The 22,230-nt window shown below is 39.6% G+C and overlaps 2 protein-coding genes across 3 annotated transcripts; one reads left to right on the top strand and one right to left on the bottom strand.

Moving 5' to 3' along the window:
* Positions 1-1,634: 1,634 nt before the first annotated feature.
* On the bottom strand, positions 1,635-12,104 carry EIF2S1 (eukaryotic translation initiation factor 2 subunit alpha). 2 transcript variants are annotated; one of them, XM_015631983.2, is made up of 8 exons: positions 11,991-12,104; positions 9,907-10,148; positions 8,354-8,433; positions 7,775-7,926; positions 5,116-5,222; positions 3,252-3,349; positions 2,474-2,617; positions 1,635-2,179 (listed from the first exon to the last, which is right to left on the bottom strand). In XM_015631983.2, the coding sequence occupies exons 2-8, from the start codon at positions 10,145-10,147 to the stop codon at positions 2,054-2,056; spliced, it is 948 nt and encodes a 315-aa protein (XP_015487469.1). In that variant the 5' UTR covers position 10,148; positions 11,991-12,104; the 3' UTR covers positions 1,635-2,053. The 2 variants fall into 2 exon arrangements, with proteins under 2 accessions (XP_015487469.1, XP_033370899.1); XM_033515008.1 differs by lacking the exon at positions 11,991-12,104 and adding an exon at positions 10,413-10,858.
* Positions 12,105-12,273: 169 nt separating this feature from the next.
* Positions 12,274-21,939, top strand: ATP6V1D (ATPase H+ transporting V1 subunit D). The gene is made up of 9 exons (XM_015631146.2): positions 12,274-12,431; positions 14,817-14,934; positions 16,057-16,136; positions 17,470-17,537; positions 18,191-18,235; positions 18,642-18,745; positions 19,126-19,192; positions 20,468-20,546; positions 21,070-21,939. The coding sequence occupies exons 1-9, from the start codon at positions 12,391-12,393 to the stop codon at positions 21,209-21,211; spliced, it is 744 nt and encodes a 247-aa protein (XP_015486632.1). The 5' UTR covers positions 12,274-12,390; the 3' UTR covers positions 21,212-21,939.
* Positions 21,940-22,230: the final 291 nt, after the last annotated feature.

A 22,230-nucleotide genomic window follows, 5' to 3' on the forward strand; every position in this document is an offset into this window, starting at 1 on the left:
CCAAACTCCCTCAGTAACAGGCCTCCAAAACAGCACCTTACACCTCCCTTTTCCCGCTTCTGCAATGCATAAGAATGATCCATCAGGTGTCTCACGTCTTTTAGTTATTTTTCCTTGAAATATGCTCAAGAGAACAAATTGGGGGAGCCTGAGTTTTTCTGCCAGGATGACAAGTGATTGGCATGCATTTATCTGAACTCGCTTTGCTATCATCCTCACTGCCATGGTCACTTTTTTCAGGCACCCAGAACTGACTCAGACTTTTACCCACCAGCACATTCCAGCTCTAATTAGAAATGTTCTGGTAGCTACTCAAGAAATTTAACAAACTTCTAAATTACTGACAGAAACAATGCTCACCAATTAACACACCCAAACAGCTCTCACAGATTATACTAACTGCAATCCCTTCATTGCACTCCTTCCTTCCTTGGAGCATGCATGGCTCATTTGTCAGTCCTTTTTCCTTTACAGAATTATGGCACGGAGATCACATGGTGACAGAGTTTTAAAATACTTTGTTCTTTACTCTGACTACTCACCTATTGTGTTTAACAGAAGTCAAATCAATAATTTAGTGAATGGGCATGCTTGGAAGGCTGTCATACACAGCTGCTGAAAAGATTTGAGAAAACTATTAAAAACTAAAACTATTAAAAATATTTTTTCTTCATTTTGCGAATTTGCACATTCAAATGCACATATTTTCCAACATTCTGTAAAGACTGGAAGTTACATACCTTTTCTGGATTTGCTTTACTATCAGAGCTGGGTACACATTAACTTCTCTGATATCCCAGCATGGACAAGCAACACATTGCAGTACATATGCCCTCATAGAATGCCTTTTGTGGCAACATCACGTACCAAGTATATAATTTGTACCATGGCAGTAATAAGGATGCCTAGTTAATGCTCAAAGCCTCATTCTTGATGCATTTTCCCTCTAGCATCACAAAATATTAAGGAAAAAAATGGGCAGTATGGGACATGACAATGAAAAAAAAATACCAACACGTTTAGAAATCTAGCAAGCTGGAAAGGTTACTTAAAAAGCACAACTCTTTCCCCTCAATTCCCACATTTCCCATGGAAAACAGGATTTTAATTTTTTTTACTTCACTTTAGAAAGCACATCTTGTTTCTCTTCTTCAGAGAAGATAAAACAGTTTTTTTCTAGAATGAGTATCTCAGTCCAGTAAATGGGATGTAGGGTAGGCAAAACTGAAGGTCATGAGCTCACGGACAGTGCTGCCCATTTTGAAGTATTTAAGTTCATTAAAGCTCCTGCTACATTCACCTATCAGAGCAAAGTGCAGCTATAGGTAGTTTATAATTTATTAGCTCTGTTTATTGGAATGGAAACAAGCTATTTTCAAAGTTTTCAAGTTCTCAGTCCCTAAATGCAGATGATGAACAAAGGAAATGCTGATTTAAACAAGCCTGCATCAACAAACTTGCAAGTAAAACATTAATGTAAAACATTTTGTTCCACTCATTCTCAGCTTGATTTAAAGCAAACAAAAGAAAGCCCTTTCAATTAAAGAGGAATTACCATTGATCATACTGTTCCATGTTTTATATTCACACCACTCTAGGCCATGTGACAGAAGAGCAGGAAAAAACCCAAAACCTTGGAGTTACATAGCCCAGAAATTTATTAAGTATTTGCTCAAATACATTCTGTATAGAACTGTTCTGCTTGCTTGGTTTTGCTGCTCCCAGGAAAGATCATGAACAGATGCACTGAGCTGTAATCACCAATTAGGAATTGCTATGTATGAAAGTGTAAGTATGGGGCTGCAAACTCCGTCTGGCCAGATCTGTATCTTGAATTTGACTAGACACCTTCCTTTCAAAGGGCTCTATTTGTGTAAGTTGCTGCACCAAATGTTAGTTAGAAGACCCTTTTACATTTTGGTCTTTTTAGAACAGCAAAACACTTCAAATATTTACTTTTGAAGTTTTCAATACTGGAATCATTTAGTCCAGAGTGTTTGCAATGGGGTTTCTAATTTTTCATATGGTTTCTCTTCTAAGTATCCCAGAACATTTAGTCTTCTGTTTTGGCTTCCATCTCCTCGGCATCATCATCCCCGTCCACTTCAGCATTTTCCCTCTCCAGTCTTTCCAACTGCCTTGCAAGCTCAGTCTCGTCTGTGTCAGTGACCACCTTAGGCTGAAAAAAAACAAACCAGAACACATGGCAAACTGTCATAAAGAAAGGTCACGTGATCTTTAGGCTCTGATTTTACATAAAGAGCAAGAGATAAAATAAAACCTGAAGTCACACAATAAAACCCAGGAAAATTAGATTTTCTGCCCTTTTGTTTATTTCAGGAACACAGAGGTTCCAATTTTTCTGTTTTTTTAGTAAATTTTTGCTAAGATTTCTTATAGCACTACCAATCTTGCTTTACTTTAGAAATACTGCAAGAACAAAGTTGTACTTTAGAATCTAATTTGTTCTTACCTCCATCTGCACATTAAAGACTCCTCTCTTCTCCTCAATTTTTTCTTTAATTACAGCCATGGCTTGATTCAGAACAGACAGTCCTTCAGTTCTCTCCAGTGTTGTTGTAGTCATCACATAACGAGGAGGGGCAATCAGATTAATCTACCACATTGTAAAGATTGGGGAAAGAAAGCAAACTCAATAACGAAGGAAAAGATTATGCCTAGTTAGACCAAACAATTAAAGCATTAAAACCCATATATTTTGTGGGTTTTTTATGATGACTGAATGACTGTTTTTTTGTTACAAGAGACTATTACAAAAAGTAATTTTTGAAGGAGAGAGTGTTTCCAAATTTTTTTAAAACCACTTACTCAGTAGTTCATTTAATATCTAAAAACTGTTGGGGGAGAAAAACTAGGCCTGAGTACAGTAGTCATTCTATCAACACTCAAACATAAGTGAAGCAAACTTTTCTTTTCTTACACAATCTTATACCTAAAAATAGTATTTATTGCTCCCTAGTTAAGACTGCATAAAGGAACAGTGGGTATGTTCTGTGCCCACTAGACTAGACTTTAATAAATTGAACAGAATAAATACAGCTTCCCAACTTTGAAAGGCACTGCACAACCAGAGGAAGGACTGCACAGCTTTAAGAAATGTGTTACAGCCCTGCTGGAGAAGAGCTGGAAATCAGGCACATGGCTTGGTGGGGCAGAGAGCTGCATACTACCGGTCCCTGAGGGCACCAGAAAACTTTGCTTTTGATTCCATTATTAAGACTGACACTCACTTTGATGGGCATGTTCTCTGTGGAACAGTTCAAGCCTGCTCTCAAAGCTTCTTTTACTGCATCTATGCCTTCATAACCATAACAGGCCACCTCGATATCTATGACAGAGAAATACAAATAATAAAATTTTACCATTACCAAGAATTGCAAAATATTTAAAGCTTTTTAACTTAAACTTTAATAAACCTTTTTAGCAACCAATGTTTATCCACAATGAGAGGCTCAGTAGCTCCCAAATCTGAGGAAGATACCACATTTGCTTGACTTGTAGTTGAAGAGTCTTCATAAATTCTTTAGATAATGCAACATTTTACACTGTGCTTTGAAAAGCTGGGATATAAAATGATACACTCGTATTCACTCAATTCTCATCCAATAAATAGAACACCAATAATTATGTACTTCACATGGAGAGATGAAGATATAAAAGCAATAAATACCAAAGAAAATGCAAGATCAGGAAAAGTGAAACTTGAAAAGGAACAGATCCACAAAGTTAAGGAATTCCATCAGCAATTACAACAGAGGGATCACTTGAACACTAGATTACATTTTTATAAGGTTAACATATGGTTAGAATTATAGTTAGCTATAGCCTTTTGTAGGTGTTTGAAAATCAAGGCATAAACGAATGCTGATGATATCTGTAATTCTTTGACCACTGTAAAGACAAAGATTTCTTTACCTGCATAGCAATGGCACAAGACTAAGCTACACAAAGAAATTAATTTCACTTCCAGGTGACTTACAAAAAACCTGCTAATTCTATCAGGAACAAATCAACACAGGAACATCCCAGTCAGCTTCAGGATAGAACAGAAGCCAATGGCAAGATTGTACACTTGCAATGATGACAAAATTAAGGCCTTTGACCATCAGAACAAAGCAGGCAGCATGAAGGAATTAAGAAGACATGCTCATCAAGTAACTTTATTTTCAGAAGTGATGAAGTGCTATTCATGTTAGTAAATGCACTCTTTGTGGCAATCAAACCAAACTTTTGAAGCCTGTGTTAACTCCTGACAGTCTAAAGCAAGAGTAGAGAAATTTTATATTACCTTACTTTTTGTACTCTCTTCTTGACTTCAGTGTCATGTGAAAAGGCTTTTCTCTGCACAGTAATCAGCAAGTGTTAATGCTCTTCAATATACACTTGCAGAGCAGAGGCAGTTTCTCAATCTAGTTAAAAATGTGATTCTGCTACACTATCTGTTTTATGGCAAGCCTGCCTTTAGGCTGTTCTGTAGAGCCAGATTTACAGTTTTGAAGTATGTCTTCTGAAGTCATGCAGTCATGTGCTTTTTATGCCCACACTGAATTCCTATGAGCCAAACTAGCTCATACTTTAGAGACGTGCTAGGCTTGAGCTGATATATTCTACAGAATGCTTTGCAATCAACCCTTTAGAAATACTATTTTCACGTGTTTATGAACAAGTGACTAAGGCACATGCTGTAGCTGTGCTGACAGAGTTCAATCATTCTGTCAGGGAATCAATGAATTTAAAACTCTGAGTAATGAAGAAGATTGCAGATGCAGTGATAACTATAAAATATTTTGTTTCATTGTGTGCCAATGCAGTATGACAGACTGTGTTCCAAGGAATCTGCACTTTGGGAGGAAAAATAAAAGCCAAACCATCTTGCACTTCGGGATAGAACCCACACAGGCAATTTGAAAGCAATCCTTGATTAAAGTGTCTTAATCTGTTAATCTTAATCTTAAACTGTTCTGATCAGCTCCATTCAAACATCAGCATTATGAACCGTAAGTTTTGACTGAGTTTATAGTTTGCAACGACATACACTATCCCAATCTCAGCATCAAGGCAGGTTCAAGGGGCATGTGAGAAGAAAGAACTCACCAGCTCGGATTTTGACTGCCTGTGGTGTCAGACGTCTGTTAATATTGTCAATCAATACACGCCTCTCCTCCTCTGTCAGATCCAGGCTATCCAGGATTGCAGGGTCTCTGAGCCAAGCAAAGCAACGTTACAGAAGTTATACTGAAGAGGAATACAACACAACATAAACTTCTGGTACTATTTCTAATTCTTATGAATAATCCTAGGTATCTACTAGGCAAAAAAAACCAGGGAAATTTCTTAAAAACCCATTGGAACACTGCAAGAAAATGAACACATTTATTTTCAAAGCATTTTCTATTGGTAAACACAGCAGTAAGTAGCTTACTTGATCTGTTCCTGGAAGGAATCATCTGAATAATTAATTTTTCTTTTAAAGCAAAAGAATGGCTTCTCTCCTGCTCCCTTTATATGAGATAAACAGAATGTGATAAGTATCCAGCTTCTTGATATTGTTATATTGCCTCTAACGTAAAGATAAACTCATGCCACATAAAAGCAACTCCATGATGAATCTGGAGTTTTTGAATTATTTTAGATTAGTTTTAAAATTATTTCTCTAGTGTCTCATTCAAACATAATATAATTGTCAGTCTACAAAGTAACCCACACTAATTCCAAGTTTTTCTGTACTTGTTTTTAACAGTATCTGCATTGCAGACAGATACTAATCTGCTGGCTACATTCTCAGCTAAAGCAAGGATAAAGGCTTTTTAAATCCCAGGCTAATAGTTTCAAATTCAGAGATCACAGAAGCAAACTCCTCTGTTGTTTACCAATATAAATTAGCAGCTCCTTTTTGAAGGAGTGGTGTCAATTTTCTATTGCTGTATTAAATTTATCCCAAATCTATCTGAATCAGAGAACAAATCTATCTGAAACAGAGAACATAACCAAAGAACTCACAAAGAGTTCCTGTTCTGCAGAGACAAAAGTAACAGTTTTCTGAAAAAACTATCAGATCACCTGCAATACTACCAGCAGGCAAACATGAAATTAAATAAAATGGCCCAAAAGCCAGAGGTAGTACTAGAGATTGGTCTCTGCTGCTAATAAAACATCATTTTTCATGCTTTTGTACAATAAGTCTAGAGAGTAGAAGGCCAAACAAGCAAACAGAACCCAGAAACATGACAGGTTTTACAGATCAAAATATAAACCTGTATGGCAGAAGTGATTTATGGTCCATACAAATTCTGCTTTATTTCCAAACTATCCTGTTAAATCCACATGTTAAAGCATTTGGTAGCCTTTCAACAATAGATTCCCAATGTCTAATTTTTACTGATTAGAAGGGAAATATACTGTCCAATTTCTGCAACAAGTATCATGCTGTGTGAAACTCCAAAACACTAATCCTCAGTACAAAGAAAAGAATAACAAGCCAAATCCTTAGAGGGACCTCACACAGCACCCTAGCAAGAACAAGAGGGCAGCAATATCCACATTGTTCTACTACACTGCTATACGTTTATGTAGGAGCACAACAGGAACAAATAAAAGTTGCAGTCCACAGTCAGAAATCTTAAGCCATTACTGATAGAAAGATGTTATCAGAACAGATAGCTTCAGAAGTTTGTGCTCTCAATTGAATAGCAAATGAGTAACAAAAGGCCTGTGCTCAGGAGCTTTCATGAGTATACAACTGAGGCTAAAACAGACAGTGTAACTAGAGGTATTTTTTTAAAAAATTCTATTATACAGGTGTTTAACTAGGTATTTATCAGTTAAGAGTGATCTGGAATTCCTTTTTCAGCAGTATGTCCAGATTTGCCCTTGGAATTTGTTTTACAGCAGTACATCCAGATCTGCCCTACAGCAGTATGACCAGTAAATTTGCTATCATCAGACAATAACGATTACAATATGAAACAAAACACATTTAATTCTAAATGAAGACACAAGCTGTTTCTTCCTCCAAAACAGAGAGCTGGTTTCCAGCTACTTAAAACACTACTGAGTGCCCTACTGCCTAGAGTCACTGCCACTTCTAAAAGCATTATTACTGACATCTAGCATTCAATTCCAGCTCACCACTCACACACTCAGGTGCTATAAAAGAACAAAACTGAGAATGTTTACTGAGAAATCCAGTTTAGGATTGACAATTTCACAGTAGATTCTGTAGAGGGAAACCAAATACTTTAATTCTGAAAGCAGATTATAATATCAGACTCAATTAAAATAATAAAAGCATTCTATCCCAGTGCATGCTTCATTAGCATCACCATTTCCACGTCTTTCTGTTCATAATTCCGTTTCTAAGTTTATGATCCCATTCTTTAAGTTTGGAAGTGGAGAGAAGTGACAAGTCAGCTCGCTGCATTTAAAAAAAGAAAAAAGCTGCTTGTGCAGTGGAAGAGTGACAATCAGCTCTGAGTAGAAACATCTTCAGACATACAGCTAGATACTTCTGACAAAATCTGCCTGGGACTAAAACCAGGCAAATTCTAACAGACAAATGAAGACCAGTGGTTCTTCCTCTGTGAGACTGATGCCAAAATTTACTAGATTTACTTGACCAGTATATTCTCCATACTGATTCTGGGGAAGAAACCCAGAACGATACAACCCAAAAGAATGTGGTGACAGATCTACTTCGGGGAATACTTCTCTGCAATTTGAAACGAGCCCCTAGAAGCATAGAAGTCGTCCTTACGAGACTGCATGCTTGAATGCATCATAAGCACCATATCCAGGTCTTTTGTACTTGTCATCAAACACCCAGGCAGTTCTCTGGAACAGGCTCTCAAGCTGCTCATCCTTAGTGTACTCCAAGACTTCAGCAACGTGGCGAAGGATGCTGTAAACCTGCAACACAGGAGTGGTAAAAACCCCAAACCAAATACTGAAAGCAGACAAAAATTTCTGTTTAGAAGTGTTAAGACCACACTGCAGATGGGAGCCTGAAACCACCTGCACATCTTTTCAATAAAAAAATTGCCCACAGTGTGCTAAACCAGCACATACTTTTGGATTTCTGACCATTTAAATATACCCATTTACATCATAAGTTCTCAGTTGACATCTTTCTTGATCTATTCATTATTTAATAAGCAGTTTACCATGTAACACTCACAGACACATGAGCTGGTTATGTATCTTTGCATGGGTAAACAAGAGTCATAGTCTGCCTAACACATGAATGCTTTACTTTCATTTTACGTCTGCACATTTTGGCTGCTCAAGAAAGAAGCTGGAAATACACAGGGCCTACAAATATAGAAAGGCAACTTACAGTCTTTGATTTTGTGAATTTGTCTTCACATTTGATTGCCTCCTCTGGAGAAACTCTTCTTTTTGACAAATCAATATAACCTATTGGGGAAGATGATTTTAAAGTGTCAGCCATTGTGCAATCCAAGTCTGACTCCATCAAGAGAAACTCCTGAAGAACGCTTTGGCTTAGGATTTGCCCCCTGCCTACAATATCCCCACTATGGAGAGAAACAAGACCAAACCTTGATGAATTTAAGAAATTATGATCTAAATTAGGATAAAAAATTATTTCCAATGTAAATACTTACAGTAGCAAATTTTTTGAACATCATTCTTTTCAATTACTGCCTGAGTATTTTCTCTGCAAATTTTCAAGAATTTTTCCTAATCTCTCAGCAACTAGTGATCTATTTTTACATTTCTGTACAGTTACAGGGAAGTAAAAAAAATCACTCCTGCATATAAAGAAGCAAATTTAATGCACATTTTTGTAGTGCTCAACACAATTTAATTCAAGGCTGGCACCCCATCACTTTAGCTTTCAACAGTTTCTTAATAAAACAGACTCAGCATGACAAAAATGTTCATGAAAAAATTTCTTTTGAACTCTCTTCTAAATTTTAAAAGGCCTCCACCTATTTCTCACAGACTATAGTTTCTCTAGTAAGAGAAACTATAAGTTCAATAAAAATTCAACAAAAATTCACTATGAATTCCAGATGTGTCTTTCTGTTAATATGAAAACAAAATCAATTTGTAAAAGTGTAATTTGAGATGCTGGGAAACTTAGTTCACTTCAGATTTATCTGAAATAAGTTTATTCTTGTCCACGTTTGTCTTCGCTTTTTCTCATGCTGTCATTCATTATTTATTCTCAGAGTTAACTGCAGTTTTGGAAGCATTCTAGAAAAGCATATAACTTAAGAAACATCATACTGACAGTAGCATTTCTAGGAGATGTGCTTAGTGTTTATTATTCCTGTATAGCTGGATAGAGATTTTAGAGATTGCATGAAACAGTATTATCAAAATCTGAAATGTTCTCAATAGAAATTATATTTAAAAAACCTTCAAAGATTCAAATGGTCAAAAGACAGCAAAAACCAAAATTGCCTGTACAATTTTAACTTGTACCCTACAGAATTCACAATGATTACATACTTATCTTCACCATTATTGACAAGGTTTGAGACTTGTTAACAAACAGGATGGATGGTGAGCACTAAATGCTTAGCATCTAGATTTGTATGTCTACAGCAAATGATCCTTCTTTTCAGTTGACTTAGAAAATCTACACTGATATCAAAAGAAAATTCCACTTCACTATAGTTCAGTGACTGATCAGGTGAGGACGCACTGAAATCTTTACTAATGTGATGTACTTTCATTAACCCAGCTCCCAAAGGACACAAAGGAACAGAAGAATGATCATAGGTATGGTCAGTGATGGTCTATTTCACTTCAATGCCCAAAAAAGGTAGCCGTAGCAAAACCCCACAAACACCTGCTTAGTTCATCTGCATTTATGTCTACGAATTCAATCTTGAGAGAGCCCACCATATCCCCAGGTACCTTTCTCTTTGTCGACTCTTATGACCACAACACATTCATTCCTGCCAATCCGGATGAGTTTGTTTATGGATCGAATACGTCTCCTGGACAGCTCACTGAGGAGGATCATGCCTTCAATGTTGTTGTACTCCAGCAGGCTGACATAGGCTCCCATTTCAGCAATGGACCGAACGTTCACCATCACTACATCTTCCACCTCGGGGAATTTATGTTGGTAGAATCTACAGCTTAGTCCTGGCATTCTGGAATTCGAGCAGAAAAACCAAAGATTTCATTCCACAATACATCACTGCCTTCTACAAACATGGCAATAAACCAGCAAGAACTGGGGAGGATAGAGGAACAGTGGCAGAAAAAGTAGCAATTAGGAAAAGGTTGTGCTTAGGTTTTAATAATAATTAAATAATAAATTAACTTGTATTTCAAATAACATTATCACAACCATTTCCTAAAATGCTATTTTTTGCATTAAGGTAGAAAAGGCTTTGCTACCCAAACTTCATTACCCTCTTCAGCTGTCATACTGCCTATACACAGCACACTGGAAAGGCTTCTTCAAGTGGTGGAAAGGTGCCACCGCACACCTCACATGCATCTGAATTCCTGGGAATGTGTAACATTTTCACAGATTCACAGAATATTCTGAGTTGGAAGGGACTCTCAAGGACCTTCAATTGGACTGGAAGAGCAGGAGGACAGGAGAGAAGCCTGCAGTGCTTATGAAGGATTTTGTATGTATATAATAAGACAACATGTGAGGCTAAGAAAAGAGGCAGATGGAAGCTTCTGTAGTACTGAGGAGAAGCAGACTCCAGATGACTTTTAAACTCGGCACAAGACGTTCAGAGTAATCCTGCAAGACCTGCTCCAGAGGCCAACTGTCAGCAAATGAAACAAAGGCATTAATCAGAACAGAACTAGCCTGGCCTGAACCACTGAAAAGGCAAAAAAAGCAGCCCCCAACAGATTGCTAGTCAGGAGGGGAAAAAGACCAGCAAAATCACATGAAAAAACAAGAATTCCTTCATTATACATTAAAAAAAAAAACCCAAAACATTTTATAATCAAGTAGTGCTAAGAAGGAATGCTTGAACTGCATTGTTTTTCTGATGATTAATCCATATGCTCTTAAATGTCTAACTAGGTTAGTTCAGCTGTCTATGCCTTGAAATTTCACACAGAAAACTTTCTACAGCAGTGGGAGCCTAAGATGCCAAGTCAAATGCATCACTCCTTCAGAAGTGGATCATTTAGGCACCATTTTGAAGTTTTAGTCATGATCTTTACAGCAGTGCCAATGCTTCTGAACTACAAGAAAAATTAAAATCATCGTAGGAAGGTAATGCCAAATGCTATCTACACATGTCCACACAATTCAGAAGACCATGTCCGCCCTTTTTTTCCATTCCTGACTTGTAAAAAGGGGAAACACAGACAAGCAAAGCACTATAAAAACACTCTGAAGGTTTTGTATAACTTTGTGCAAGTTGAAGCTGAACAAAAAAACTCCAAGGTTAGAAAGGAAAATTTCAGTTCGGCTTTCTGGTCCACTCAGTGCAGCTCTGCTCAATCCTGCAGGCACTTATGGGGTACATGAGAAAGCCGCACTGCAAAGCGACAAATTCGAGGCACAGCAAATTCGAGCACGAGCGGACAAGCACCGCTCAGCACTTCACTCCTCTCTTCACAATCACCAAAAGGTTTTTATTTTGCCCTTCTGTGGAAGATCCCCAGGAGCACACTACGCCCAGCGCGCCGGAGCTGGAATTCATCTTTTCCAGAGGCTGGACACGCCTCGACCGAGGCCCTCGCGGCCGCACGTCTGCTGCAACTGGCGGAAACGGAGCCAGCCCGACCACCGCCGGTACGGGCGCTCCCCCACGACCGCCGCCGCGCCGGAGAGGGGGCCGGGCAAAGCCCGTCTCCGGCGCGGCGCCGGCGGGAGGCCCGGGGAGCTGCGGGCGCGGTGCCGGTGCCGTCAGGCCGGGCCCGGCCCCGAGCGGTGCCGGTGCCGCGGGCCCCGCGTGCCGCCCGGGAGGAGGCGGAGCGCGCGGCAGAAGGCGCGGCGGGGCGCGCGGCGGTACCTGGCTGCGGCCCGGGGGGTCCCGCGCTGCGCTCGCGCCCCGCACTCCCGCGCTGGCCCCGCTCGTGCCGCCGCGTGCGCCCGGCCACTGCCGCCCCACTGCGCAGGCGCCGCCGCGCCCAGGAGAGAGGGGCCGCGCTCTCCTCGAGCGCCCCCTGGCGGCGGGCGGCCGGAACCGCGGGCTCAGCCAATGGCGTCTCCTAGCGCCGGCCCCGGGGGACACGTGACCACAAGCGGAGCGCCCGGCGCCGCGCGGGCATCCGGGTTCGGCCCCTGCGCGCGGGCACGGCCTCGCGCGGGGGCGGGGCCCAGTCACGTGACGGCGGCGGCGACAGCGGGGACAGCCGGGCCGGGCCCCGCCGGTGACAGCGGCGACAGCCGGGCCGGGCCCCGCCGCAGCCATGTCGGCCAAGGACCGCATCGAGATCTTCCCCTCGCGGATGTGAGTGTCCGCCGGGACGGGTCGGGGGGATAGCGCCGAGGGGGGAGCGCGGGGGCTCCGTGCCGTGCCCGAGGCGGCGGGAGCGGCGGCTGTCGGGGCGCCCAGGGCTCCTCATCGGGGCTCGGCGCTGGGAGTCGTTCCGGCGGTTGCGTGCGCGCTGCGCCCCGAGCGGGGATCCCCCGGCTCTGTGATGGAGCAGCTGAGGGCCGCTGATCCTGAACTTGAGATTCTGCTCCCAGGCTCCACAGCAGCTCTGTCAGTCCTCAGAGCGCCGAGGCAGCGCCCGGCACCGAGATGCTGGGTGTGGTATTTAAAATCGTGTCCTTACGCAAACCTTACTTCAAAAAGAACAATTTGTAGAATGTATGTGCAGGAAAAATGGACAAATGGAGCCACAGCTTCCCTTAATTTTGCAACAGACGATAGTGCTGTAAGAGAGGTTGGCCATAAAGTGTTAAAAAAGAAGGAAGTAAAGTGCTCCCAGTGTAATGGACAGTCAGGTAATTTTCCAGATCTAGACAGCAAACTATTTGTCATGAAATCAGATGTCTCCTGAGAAGGCTGAGAAAGCTGCCAACATTGGAACAAATGCAAACAATCAAATAAAACTGGTTTAATAACGTTGTTCAGTTTCTCTTTGGAACCCTCCAGGACAGACAGACTGCTTTAAGGTGAAAGGCTGTTTCAAACCTTCTTGCATAAAAGTGGGTTGATGCCTGGACATAATCTTCATAATAGAAAGGGTGCCTTGCAGGACAGAAAACCTCAAACATGAAATAATAATTATTCACTCTGTATGAGCTCAGGACATATAAAGTAACAGTTTATATGGAAAGATTAATGCATTACATGGTAAAGGTTCTGTTTTGAAATTTAGTTTAGAAATAAACTATTGCATACACAGAAATGAATTATTGCATACACTAAGTCATCTGGTCTCACTCCTGCTCTTTGGTAGTGCTATTTTTCACTCAGTTTGGATGTCCAAGGACGGGGCACTTCAGTCACTCTTGAAAGCTGTCTGGATTTGTGAGGTCATGTGTCACTGTGGCATGAGGGTGGTCATGTACAAAGGCCTAATATTTACAAGCCCAGTTTCAAACAAGGTGATAGACAATAATGTGGGTGGTGTTCCCAAATGAATGTAAGTTAGAATGGCAAAATAGAGATGACCTGTGTCTGCAACAATTAATTTTGTTAACTGACAGAAAAGGATTTAATGAGGTTTATTTTTCATGTTGGCTCAGGGTTTTTTGGTTTTACAGAGTGGCTTGCTGGTATGAGCCTCTTCTGTGCTGGATATCTTCAATTCCAGAAACTGCTCAGTTTCCTTGAGAGTAAACAAACTTTGTTTATTGCACTCTCAGAGCAAGTGAGATCTTGCTTGAACTAGAAGGCCAGCCAGTCCCTGGCAGATGGTGAACAGAGCAAACAAGTTAGTTCAAGGTGATGACAGACACCTGCTTGTTGGGAAAGTAAAGTTGCCTTTTTAATCTCTGATTAATTTTTTTAAATCATAAACATTCATGAAGTATTCATGGTTTTCAGATATACATATTTGGTAGATGTTAATGGAGCTATTCTCATCACATGCCAGCAGATGTGGCCAGTAGTGGATTCCACTGTGTAGATAGAATCTTAATTACACTTATTTTTTCCAAGGTCAGAGAGGAAGTGTGTAAGAACTTGGCTTGAACGGTGTCCTTTGTGCACAGTGGCTGCATGTAGAAAGTAGTACAGTTCCTTTTCATAATTTCATACAAAAAAACCTATAAGTGTGCTACTGGAATTAAAGCTACAGCTAATTCACTAATATCCCTTTTAACTTGTTGCTGCTTTTGATTGTCTGTAATAGCTTGTAAATCTCCTATGCAGCATATGAAGCCAAGGAAAACCAGAATGTAGAAGTGCTGCATCTTCTTGCTCTGTAAAATCAGAACATGGCATCAACAATAATGACCACATGAATAATTTGCTGTGTTGTCTGATTTTAAGGTGACATGGTAGTAAAAAAAAAGCAATACCAGTATCACAGTGACAGTTGGTATTTGGAGTAGTTTGATTTCTGGTGCTCCTAACTCATGAAGAAAAATGAAAAGTCTTATTTCCTATTATGGAAGCACTGCAGTATGTCTTGTCAATCTTCCATGAGCTTGGACTTCACAGACCTTGTAGTTCTCAGTGATGATGGAGATAAATATAATTTCCCTTGCTTTTAAATGGGAATCTACAGTTCTGTCCTGAGGGGGACATCTTGTTTTACAACAGTGTTTCTTGGTTGCCTCATAATTTCAGTCATATGCATGTCAGAAAAATTCACCAAAGTTTTTTCCTAGTCCCTTCAGACAATGCAGGATGTTTTTTCTTTATTCCTCTGTTTACCAGGGCTCAGACCATCATGAAGGCTCGTTTGAAAGGAGCCCAAACAGGTCGTAACCTCTTAAAGAAAAAATCTGATGCTTTGACACTTCGATTCAGGCAGATCCTTAAGAAAATTATTGAGGTAGGTAAACTAGCCTTTGTTTGGTTAACTACTTGAAATCTGTCTGCTCTGTCTGTTGTGCATTCCTGTTCTGCTAACTTCATTAGATAGGCTGGAATATAGGACAAATTTCTGGCTGTTTTTTGTGAGACTACTGAGAACACGTGAACAGAATTACATTTTTTGGCTGAAATGATACAGGAACTTGGAAGAGTTAATATTGTTCACCTCTTTCCAGACAGTCTAAGCCTCTGCTTTCTTTGGTGTCCCAACTTCCCTATCATCTCTTGTATATTACAGGGAATTAGCTGTGATGCTGCCAAATACTTTAGGATTGGTATGAACATATTCTGTAGCCCCATTTTTGTTGCTTCATCTGGTTTGAGGGGATACTGCAGATCTATAATGTTTCTTGCATGACTAGGTACACTGGCAAGCACAAGTTTTGTCCAGATGGGGCTTGTTCTTTTAGGAAGGAACACAGAGTCCTGCTTCTTCCTTTGTAACATGGATGACAAATCTGAGATAGTCAGTAGAGCCTACTACTTGTTCTGTTCTGGCATATTTGATGGGTTTAGTTGCACTGTTTTAGCTGCAGCTGCTGCAATGTCCATAGTTTGCAGTGGTCCTTTGTTATCACTCTGGCATTGCTTCCTAGACACTGTCTGACACACAAAGGCTGGTGTTTCTCAATAGCAAGGTTTTTAGCTACAAGGGCTACAAATCTGTAAAAATTGGGAAAAAACGGAGTGGGAGGAGCCTGCAGCTTCACAAAGGTGCATATATTTGTATGTTGAAAAACAACTTCAGCTGTGTCATAGGATTCCATACAACGTGAAAGAAGAGTATTTTCTTACTGAGCCATGTTACTGTTGTGATTTAACCCCCATGTAATAGAATTTCATGATTAAGACAAATCTTTTGCTATTTCTATGAGTTCTACAATGAAACAGCTGAAATACTTCCTTTTTTTTTGCCAGTCGCCCAAGAATTACGATTTCCAGTTTGAGAGTAAGCTGTCTATATAGGACTTTCTCATTCTCTTCAATTTCTTCTCTTGATGCTGCTAGTTATTTATCCCAGAAAAGGAGTAACAATGTGCCTTGCATATGCTGCCTTTTGTTGTTGTTTTTTTTTTAACAGACTAAGATGCTGATGGGTGAGGTGATGAGAGAAGCTGCCTTTTCACTTGCTGAGGCAAAGTTCACAGCAGGAGATTTCAGGTGAGGATTGCTGGGCTTCCATGAGGATGGCCTACCTATGGGAAAGACCTATCAACAAATTACTATTATCTTTTTTGGAGAAAAAAGGTAATTTCTTAAAGGCACCTAAAAAAGGGTGATTGTGGACAGGATGAACTGAATTGTGTTATGTAAAGGTGTGAGACATCACTGGAGGAAGGAGACAACTTGCATGATGAAAACATGCATTCCATTGGAAGCGAAATAAGTGGAAAGATTAACAGAATTTTGTTTTTGTCTTTGGTTTGAGAAGGTGTTGCTTTTTGCAGCTTGGAATCGAAAATGTAGGGAAGCAAGAATTTATATCAGAGTATTGGACAATTTGTTAATTTGGTCTTGTGAATTTGAGGGACAGATGTGATGTGTGGTATTTTCTGCCAGTAAGTCACACAGTGATTTTACCAGTTGTTCTTATCTCCTACCTTGCTAACCTTTGTGTCACGAGGGCTAGAGAGGGCTGTATGCAAGAGGGGAAACAAATCCTTTTCCTCCAGCAGGATACTTTAATTGTATTTTAATAAATTACAGCTCTGTCTAGGGTTGGTGTAATTCATTCAGGTGTGCATGGGGAAGTGTTTGAGATTCAGCTGATGGTACTACCAAGTCATGGAGAAGGGCCAAGTGATCAGACACAGTAGTAATCTGCATGCTGCTGAAGGAAAGTCTTTTTGCCCTTTCATTTGGATATAGTGCAGTTTCCTGTCCTAACTAGTCACTGTGTTTAGCTATAAACAAGTCGGATTCCACCCTGTAAGTAAACTGGACTTCAGCAGAGGAGTTGTAGTGACCTGTTCTTGGAAGACCTCAAGTTACTTTGGAATGCTTCAAGATGAATTGTTGTACAAGTCCAAGTTTGTTAATACAGTAGTTAGTGGGTAAATAAACTCATTAATGGTCTGAAAGAACAAATACCTAGAAACTAAAATGAACAAAATGTTGTGGCCTTGGTTTGTATTTAAAGCCTTGAAATTACTTTCACTGTGAAAGAAATCTTACAGGTTGATTAGACTCAGTGTTATTAAAATAATATGCCAGATAACTGGCTAATTTTTCAGCTGTTTAAACTTGATCTAAGACATTTTTAAAGTTACATTTCATAGCCTCTGCATCTTTTCCAAACTTTGCTGGAAACCTGTTTCTTTCAAAGCTTCTGTGTTAGCTTTGAAGACTGTGGAATGACTTGCATAGAGAACTGAGCTGACAACACTTTCCAGGTCCTTGCAGCTATTTGATAACTGATTCAACTTGTATATGATGATGAGTTAATGAACCACTTCAACTTTCCTGATTGAGATCTGTGTTTTCTTCCTTACAGTACCACTGTGATCCAAAATGTGAACAAAGCACAAGTCAAGATCAGAGCTAAAAAAGACAATGTAGCAGGTGACTCCTTTCCAGGCCATGAGTACTTCAACTCTTGAGGGAACTGTGATAGGACACTTGGAAATAGGGAGGAATGTATCCAAACACTGTCTCCCTTTTTTCTTACCTACCTAACAGTAGGAACACTTTTAATTTGTTGGTCTGTTCATATACAGCTGATTTTTGTATTTGGTTAGTTACCTCTCATAAAATAAAACTAATGTGTGTAAACTGCAGTCCAATTTCTGAATCTTTGGACAAAGCATAATTTCCATACAGCTCTACTGGAAAACAGATCAGGAGTTAAGCCTCAAAGTTAAATAAATTTCAAGCAATTGTCTATGAAGAAAACAAGACAGATAAAACAGGATTGAAAGATTAAAATATTCCTTAAGCAAAGGGAACATATTACTAAACAGAAACATAATAAAACTGAATAAACCAGAATATTTCCCTGAACTTTCCATGTGTCTTAATCTCTGCAAACTCAACACAATACTGAAGTTCTGTGTCAGAACCAGAATGACTTAATTGTTCCAAGTTATGTAGGAATATTTTGTAAACAAAGCTTCTGACATTACATAATTAGAAGCAAATGGGGTAAAAGTGAGCTGTACTTAATAAATCTGTAACCCTTTATGTCTCTTACCTGCATTTTTGTTTGCTCCTGTCAGGTGTAACCTTGCCAGTTTTTGAGCATTACCAGGAAGGAGGGGACAGTAAGTACAACCCAATTCTGTTTTTATGTACTTACGGCTATTCCATGCTCATACAGAAATACTGTCATGTCTTAATGATAAGTCAGTTTACATCACAGACACAGGGGTACTTACTTCCTTTGATGCTTTGCCCTGGTCCTGTGACATGGAGGGATTATTAGGGACTCTAACAGATTCTCCTTTCCTAAATCAATGAATTTTTCAGATGAGGAGAAGACTTGTATTTCCAGATTTTGAGACTTCTAAGTCTTACTAGAGACATGCACAACATAAACCACTATAAAGACAATTTGTTAATGGGAAAAGGCTTTAGCTCCTCACTTGATGAGCTCTTTATATCTCTGTAGTGTGTATTTTTATCTAGTAAGGAAACACTATAATAGCAATAGTAACCATTTTTTTTCAGGCTATGAGCTGACTGGCTTGGCCAGAGGTGGAGAACAGCTGGCTAAGCTGAAGAGGAACTATGCCAAAGCTGTGGAGCTGCTTGTGGAGCTGGCCTCATTACAGGTTGGTGGGAGTTAAAAAAACCAGGATCATTGGTTTCTCACTTTCCTAAAGTGAAAGTTATTATCTCTCAGTAGTTGTGGCTTAATTAGTGCTGTACAAAGTTGCAAACCTTTTTTAGCCGTATTACTGCATCAGAGAAATCCTTATTCTTTAATGCTAAGAAGAAACTATTTTGGAGAGTTGGTATTTATAACCACTAATATGCAGTATTGAGTGTGCTAGTGACATCAGTAGAAAACATTCTGCTTCTATCAAGGACATAGTTTGTAAAGCTACATCATACAGTTGGCTTTCAAGTGCTATCTGGTTTTGTGTACAGAACTGGTGGAAATGTTGAATTTGTCTTGTTATGTATTAATTATTTAATTCCATTCCATCAGACATCCTTTATTACTTTGGATGAAGCCATTAAAATAACAAACAGACGTGTGAATGCAATTGAACATGGTGAGTATTTTTCCATTTGGGATGCATAACCTTTTTCTGTCTCTGTGCAAGATGAGGAGCATGGTCAAGGAAGTCACTCTTTCTGATTGGGACATGTCACCAGTTCAAGAATGCTTTCTAGAAAGCATTACAATTAAGCATATTGAAAAGAAAGAAAAAAATTAAAAGCCCAGTGGAATGGACTGGAGGACACAGAGATAAATGAATAGGAAAACATGAGAAAGTAATCAAGAAATTGTATTAAGAATCTACAGGACAGAAGTTCCACAAACATTCTGCAGTCCCTGCTAGTGACTTTGACTTAACTGATGAAGCCTGTTGACTAGAAGCAGAAGATACGATGTTTCTATGTGTTAAGATGTTCCAATAGCTAGGATAATAAACTTCAAATAACTAAAGTATATTTAACTTTAAATCACTCTAACAAACTTTAAAACTGTAATGGTGGTACCCAGTGGAGAGGCTGGTGACTTCTTGGTTTTGCATGGAACAGTCCTTATGTCAATATGCTGGTACTTTCCTTTGATCTGAATTCTTTTTTCTTCATGTTCTTGTTCATAGATTTGTTTATTGACGTTTCTTAAGTACTACTACAATCCCAGTATTGACTGTGATTCATTTTGCTGCAGTGTCCAGAGTGCTTTGATTGTTTCAAGTTGCTGAGTTTTGATGTCCTGGATTTAATAATTTTTGCATGTACACAATAATGTCTTTCAGTCCATGTTTCCAAATCATCCTTTTCCACGGTTTTTCATAGACTGACTTCTTTGAACATACAGGCCTTAACTGCAGCTTATCACTGACAATTTGACTTAAAAAAGGTTTCCTCTGCAGCCTTCCAAATAATTTTGGTAGTGCTGATAACAGGTTTCTTCTTTCAGCAAATGATTCTGACACAGGGCTTGTTCAGTTTGGTGTTAAAGCTGTGTTTAGTGTCTTTTGTGATTGTGTTGTATTTGAATATTTGTTTTCATGATGGCCTTTTTAAAAAGAGATAATTCTTTACCTGAGTAAAGGTGCTACACTGAACAGAAGTCTCTGAAACAATGTGAAGGAAGAACATAGTTTTAGTTCAAATTTTGCCCACTTCCCAGGACTTTTTTTATATTTTGTGTACTTGTCCATCAGGAAATAATATGATCTTCCATGAAAGACATAGATTTCCCTTAGCCAAAAGAATTACTACATTGACTTCAAACAACATCTGTACACTATATTAGATAACTTCCTGGCTAATAAAGAGCAGACCTAACTTCCTTATTTATATTTTTTTAGTGATTATTCCCAGGATTGAGCGTACTCTTTCTTATATCATCACAGAACTGGATGAACGAGAACGAGAGGAGTTCTACAGGTAAAAGATTCGTCAAAAGACTAGACTGGTCTCTTTCTAAAATAGACCATTCCTCAAAATGGAGTTAGGAGAACTGTTCACCACATCTGGTAGCAAACATTGTTAAACATGACATCATTCTTACTGCACTTTTTTTTTTCCAGAGCTGGGCACTCAGAGCCCACCAATTACTTGTCTGAAAGTTATAAATAAAGTCAGTGTTCTGGGCTATCTGAAGCAAAAAGGTCAAACCTGAAATGAATGAAAGAGGAATGAACTTGATTAAAAACAAGCAGAATAGTATCATGCATTCATGCATCAAGAATATAATTTATAGTTTGGTTAAGTTTTTCAATTGCAGCAGCTAGCAATAAAAGCCTTTTATTTTTGCCATTTTGCCAAATTTGGTATTTATTACAGAATTTTTGTTTCCTGTGGAACTTTTCCAGGTAGCTTTATCAAATCCAACTTGTATAGCATAGCTACTAACCTATTGTATGAAAATACATTTGCTTCACAGATAAATCTGCATTTCTCTTCACAGGCTTAAAAAGATCCAGGAAAAGAAAAAAGTCTTGAAAGAAAAGTCTGACCAAGAGCGGGAGCTGCGGAGGGCTGCTGGTGGGGAAAGTGAGCCAGCCAATCTCTTAGCAGAAGAGAAGGATGAAGACCTTCTCTTCGAGTAACCCTGCACAGTTGGTGTATATGGAGCAGGGGACCCAAGATACAGAATGTCCAGTTGCAATGTAATTCAAGACATGTTGCCTCCAAGATACTTATGTGGCTTCTCATTTGGTGTCCAAGTCTTGAGTTGAATGGATTGTGGATTTCTCCTGGGAGATTAGAAATCTGGGAACTTGACTGCAGCATAAGAGGAAAGGCAGAAATGGGTCAGATGCTTTATTATCAGGAAAGCCTTCTATTCCATGTTCAGCCTGTTCCTTCACTTAGTAGGAATGACTGTTAATAGCTGTATTTTTTTGAAGGATGGCTCTGGATTTGCCTAATCAGATTAATCTAATTGCTCCCCTTCCTAAGTACAAGCAGAGAAAAATGTTACTTAGGGAGGAAGATGCATGTGATATTCTTTGCTGCTGAACTAGTAATATTCAAGTTGCTTAGAGCCAGTATTGGCACAGCTGAAAAAAGCCTCTAAAGGGAACTCTAGTTTTCTAACCTGTTGACGAAATCCACAGTCTTCTGTGATATATTTTTGTTGCACGATTGTTACCGTTGGCCTAAAATAGCCACCGTTTTAATTAGAGGTTTTGCCAACTTGTGTACTGTCTGTGCTAGAAACAAGTGTAAATTTAAACTGCTAAAGTACCTGGTGTCCAGCTCAAATTGCTAGAAGATGACAGTCTTAAAAGCTTGTTGTGTTGATTTCAAAATAAAACCTCTGCTTCACCCTTTACCCCTGACGTGGAAACCACACTGAGCACATCTCTTACAGCCTGTGCTCACATTTACTTAATCTTTACTGCTTCATATAAGTAACTAAGGAGATGTGGCTCCCTCCTACATAGAAACAGCCATCTAGCTAGATGTAGCTATGTTGCTGCAAATCTTCATTGCTTCAGTAGGCTGGCAAGCAAAGCAGGGTTGAATGTACAGCAATCCATTCTTCCTGCAATTCTCATGTCCAAGGTTGCTGAGTGGAGTCCAGGAGAGTGGCTGATCAGCAGGCTATCACCCTGCTCAGTTT

This window comes from Parus major, chromosome 5 (genome assembly GCF_001522545.3).
Source record: "Parus major isolate Abel chromosome 5, Parus_major1.1, whole genome shotgun sequence".
NCBI lineage: Eukaryota > Metazoa > Chordata > Aves > Passeriformes > Paridae > Parus > Parus major.

Coding starts and splice junctions, on each gene's coding strand:
- ATP6V1D (XM_015631146.2), top strand. CDS start 12,391: ATGTCGGCCAAGGACCGCATCGAGATCTTCCCCTCGCGGAT. Junction 12,432..14,816: donor GAGATCTTCCCCTCGCGGAT/GTGAGTGTCCGC, acceptor TCTGTTTACCAG/GGCTCAGACCATCATGAAGG. Junction 16,137..17,469: donor TTCACAGCAGGAGATTTCAG/GTGAGGATTGCT, acceptor TCTTCCTTACAG/TACCACTGTGATCCAAAATG.
- EIF2S1 (XM_015631983.2), bottom strand. CDS start 10,147: ATGCCAGGACTAAGCTGTAGATTCTACCAACATAAATTCCCCGAGGTG. Junction 2,618..3,251: donor CAGAGAACATGCCCATCAAA/GTGAGTGTCAGT, acceptor ACAATGTGGTAG/ATTAATCTGATTGCCCCTCC. Junction 2,180..2,473: donor TCTTTAATGTGCAGATGGAG/GTAAGAACAAAT, acceptor GTTTTTTTTCAG/CCTAAGGTGGTCACTGACAC.